The sequence below is a fragment of the Lotus japonicus genome, chromosome 2 (genome assembly GCF_012489685.1).
Source record: "Lotus japonicus ecotype B-129 chromosome 2, LjGifu_v1.2".
Taxonomy (NCBI): Eukaryota; Viridiplantae; Streptophyta; class Magnoliopsida; order Fabales; family Fabaceae; genus Lotus; species Lotus japonicus.
In genome coordinates this window covers 25120827-25124998 of record NC_080042.1, presented here as the reverse complement: position 1 = coordinate 25124998, position 4172 = coordinate 25120827, and the positions used below count along the sequence as shown (strand labels likewise).

Below are 4172 nucleotides of genomic sequence, written 5' to 3'. Positions count from 1 at the left end.
ACTGGTTTGGCCGGTTATCAGACCGTTTCTCTCCCATTTTCAGCTTTTATACATTATATATAGTGTGCACTTCATCATTTTACACATCAATTCAAAATGGATCACCAACATTATCAACAATACTATGATTTGTTGGACGATCAAACACTTCCCACCAATGAAAGTTCTCAACCTCCGCCGGTGTTACAACAAGGAAACCAACCTTCACAGGTGTTTCGACCTACGCCGTCATTTCCTCCTCACAACCAAGCGCGTCACACCCGAGGCAATTTTCAAATTTCTCAACACCAAATGTCTCCATATCCACCTCAAAACCAATCGCATCACCCCGGTGGCAATTTTCAAAATTCTCAACACCAAATGTCTCCATATCCACCTCAAAACCAACCGCATCACCCCGGTGGCAATTTTCAAACTTCTCAATACCAAATGTCTTCATATCCACCTCAAAACCAATCGCCTCACACCGGTGGCAATGTTCATAATTCTCAGTACCAAATGTTTCCATATACATCTCAAAACCAACCACTTCACCCTGATGAAAATTTCACAAATCCACAATACCCCATGTATCCACCACAATACCAATTTCAAAGCCAAGCCCCTCCTACTGGTAGCACTGGTTCAAAAGTCTCTGATACACAATGTGAGGCTACGCCTGATGATACACAACACGAGGGTCTAGATGATATTGATCTTGAAGATGAGGATCAATCTTCTGGAAAAAAACGCACCAGATGGAGGGTTAAAGACGATTTACTTCTTGTTCAATCATGGCTCAACATTTCTAAGGATCCGACGGTGGGAACTGATCAAACGGCAGCAAAGTTTTGGGATAGGATCCGCGACCAATTTGATGAGTACCGTGACTTTGACACTCCTCCGAGGACAGGGAAGATGCTGAAATGTCGTTTTGGAAAATTGAGTAAAGATATTCAATTCTTTACCGGTTGCTACAACAAAGTTACCACTCCTTGGAAAAGTGGACACTCAGAGAAGGATATCATGGCTGAGGCGCATGCCCTATTTCAGGTAGACCATAAAAAAGATTTCACACATGAGAATGTATGGCGGATGGTGAAAGATGAACCAAAGTGGAAGGGACAATCAATGAAAACCAATTCAAGGGGACAAAAGAAGTCAGGAGCTGGCGCCGACGGAACATCGACTGACCCAAGTGCATCAATTGATTGCGACGAATATGAGGCAACACCACCAACAACTCGCCCGAAGGGCAAGAAGGCAGAGAAGAGAAAGGCCAAAACAACAGATACTGCGTCAAGTACTCTATCTTTTGCTCCTCACCCTGATGTGTTAGCCATGGGGAAGGCTAAAATGGAAATGATGGCAAATTTTAGGGAGATAAGGAACAGAGAACTAGATTTGCAACAAGCTGACCAACAACTGAAACAAAGTGAACTGCAATTGAGACAGGAAGAACTCAAATTTAAGAAGGCGGAGAACTTTCGGGCATATATGGATATCCTTAACAAGAATACATCTGGAATGAACGATGAGGAGTTGCGTACGCATAACGCACTACGTGCTTTCGCCTTAAGTGAACTAGGAATGTCTTAAATCTTCTTGTGTTTCTTAATGTGTATTAGTGATGTAATTTTATTCTTCCAATTTCTTAATGTGTATTGCATCAATGTTGTAACTTTATTATTCTAGCTTCTTCATGTGTACTGAATCAATGTTGTAATTTCGTTATTCTAATTTCTTAATTAGTATATTGTCAATGTCGTAATTTTATCATTCAAATTTCGTAATAAGTACTATGTCAATGTTGGGGAATATAGCCGTTGGGGAATATAGCGGTTGGGGAATATAGCCGTTGGGGATATAGCCGTTGGGAAATATAGCCGTTGGGAAATATAGCCGTTGGGAATATAGCGGTTGGGTAATATAGCCGTTGGGAATATAGCCGTTGGGAATATAGTCGTTGGGGAATATAGCCGTTGGGAATATAACCGTTGTTTCTCTTATTTATTCATGCCATATTTCATTCATTTCAACATTCAACAGTTCTTTCGTTCTCTCATCTTGTATTCCTCCTATCAAATTACACCAATATTTTGTCATTTGTGCCATATAATGGATCCAAACAATTTACCCGACTGGAACACATTTTACAACGAATGTGTGGAGGATTTTATGAATGACACGTTCGTTGAAGATATGATGCAGCAGGAGATGGAGTTCTATCAACAACAACAACAACATGCCAACACCGTTAGGCCCAAGAAAACAAGAAGAGTAATAAAGAGAGATCGTGAAGCTGGGAACGAGCGGTTGATAAAGGACTACTTCTCTGAAAATCCTGTATACACGGAAGAGCTTTTCCGACGAAGGTTTCGAATGCGAAAGCATGTGTTCCTCAGAATTGTAGAGGCCCTTGGGTCTTATAACCCGTACTTTTTAATGTCCGTTGATGCAGTTGGAAGACAAGGTCTATCACCATTACAAAAGTGCACCGCCGCTATTCGTATGTTAGCGTATGGATCACCTGCTGACAGTGTTGATGAATACGTTAGAATTGGTGAAAGTACTGCAATTGAGTGCTTAAAGAATTTTGTAGAAGGTGTGTGTGAAGTATTTGGTGGGCAATACTTGAGGCGTCCAAACGAGGAAGACATGACACGCCTACTTCAATGGGGGGAGTCTCGTGGATTTCCAGGTATGTTAGGTTCCATTGATTGTATGCATTGGGAATGGAAGAATTGTCCAGTTGCGTGGAAAGGTCAATACACTCGAGGTGATCATGGAAGACCCACAATCATGCTTGAAGCAGTGGCATCACAAGACTTGTGGATTTGGCATGCATTTTTTGGCATTGCAGGCTCAAATAATGACATTACTGTGCTAAACCAATCTCCCGTGTTTAATGAGGTTTTGCGTGGAGCTGCTCCCATGGTGAAATTTAGAGTGAATGAAACAATGTATCACATGGGATACTATCTAGCAGACGGTATCTATCCCGAGTGGGGTACATTTGTGAAGACCATCCCAATGCCACAAGGAGAAAAAAAGCAAAAGTTTGCCAAAAGACAAGAAGCAGCAAGAAAGGACGTGGAACGTGCATTCGGAGTGCTCCAATCTCGGTTTGCGATTGTCCGTGGTCCATCACGCTGGTGGCATCCGAATGACATGAAGTCAATCATCTATGCTTGCATCATATTGCATAACATGATTGTTGAAGATGAGCGCAACACGTACAAAGGTAATTTTGTTTATGAGCAGGTCAATAATGACATATCGGATGCTGAAGTATTAAGCGGTCCTATTCCCGCTTTTAGAAATATGTTGGAAAGGAGAGCACATCAAATTGAAAAGTCAATCCATCGCCAACTTCAAGCAGACTTGGTGGAGCATATCTGGGACCTTCATGAAATCGATAATAATGAAACTTAATCTTCACGCCTTGATGTGTATTTCGTTTCAAATGTATTGTTGTTTATTTTTCATTCTCATGTATTTCCTTTCGTATTTATTTTGTTAATGTAATGTATTAAGGTCTCTCTTAGGGATTGTTGTACTCTTTTTCCTTCACTAGGCTTGTATCCCAATTGGGCTTTTCCTAGTAAGGTTTTAATGAGGCTCTCTCTCTCAAGTTTGGCTCTCTTTTATTTCTATAATTCAATACAATGTACTTTTTTTAAAATTTTAGGAAAATTAATTTTAAATTAAATTAGTATAAGTAATAATTAAATTAATTTCTAGTTGAAGTATTGATATACTATTAAATTTTAAATCTAAATTAGGTGAAAATAAATATCATTATTTAATGTTGTATGGTGGGACACAGTGAGACCCTTGTAATAGTAATTTAAGAGCCCATGCATTGGAGCAAAATCTGCTTCAGGCTCTTAGCAGGCTCTTAAGTCTGACGTGGCACATGAATAGTGTAGAATAGTGCTGAATAGTGTAGAATAGTGCTGAATAGTGTATAAAAACCCAAATAAGAGCCTAAGCATTGGAGTTGCTCTTACTCATCCAATTTATTTTTCCTTTCCCAATCTCTCTCTCCAAGGGCCCCACATCCACCCATTCAGACTTTTTCTCTTCCTCACTCCACACTCTCCCTTCTCACTCACGATTCTCTCCCTCTTTCTCCCACAAAAGAAAAATATCTCTCTTTCTTTTATTATTCTGATTTCTTTCTCTCAAAA

The 4172-nt window shown here is 40.0% G+C and overlaps 2 protein-coding genes across 2 annotated transcripts; both read left to right on the top strand.

Annotated features, from left to right (window-relative positions):
• Positions 1–429: 429 nt before the first annotated feature.
• Positions 430–1578, top strand: LOC130736270 (glutathione S-transferase T3-like). Its single transcript, XM_057588110.1, has one exon. The coding sequence runs from the start codon at positions 430–432 to the stop codon at positions 1576–1578; it is 1149 nt and encodes a 382-aa protein (XP_057444093.1).
• Positions 1579–1837: 259 nt separating this feature from the next.
• LOC130737829 (uncharacterized) lies at positions 1838–3613 on the top strand. Its single transcript, XM_057589684.1, has one exon. It carries the CDS (start codon positions 1996–1998, stop codon positions 3412–3414), a length of 1419 nt encoding a protein of 472 aa, XP_057445667.1. The 5' UTR covers positions 1838–1995; the 3' UTR covers positions 3415–3613.
• The last annotated feature ends 559 nt before the right edge of the window (positions 3614–4172 follow it).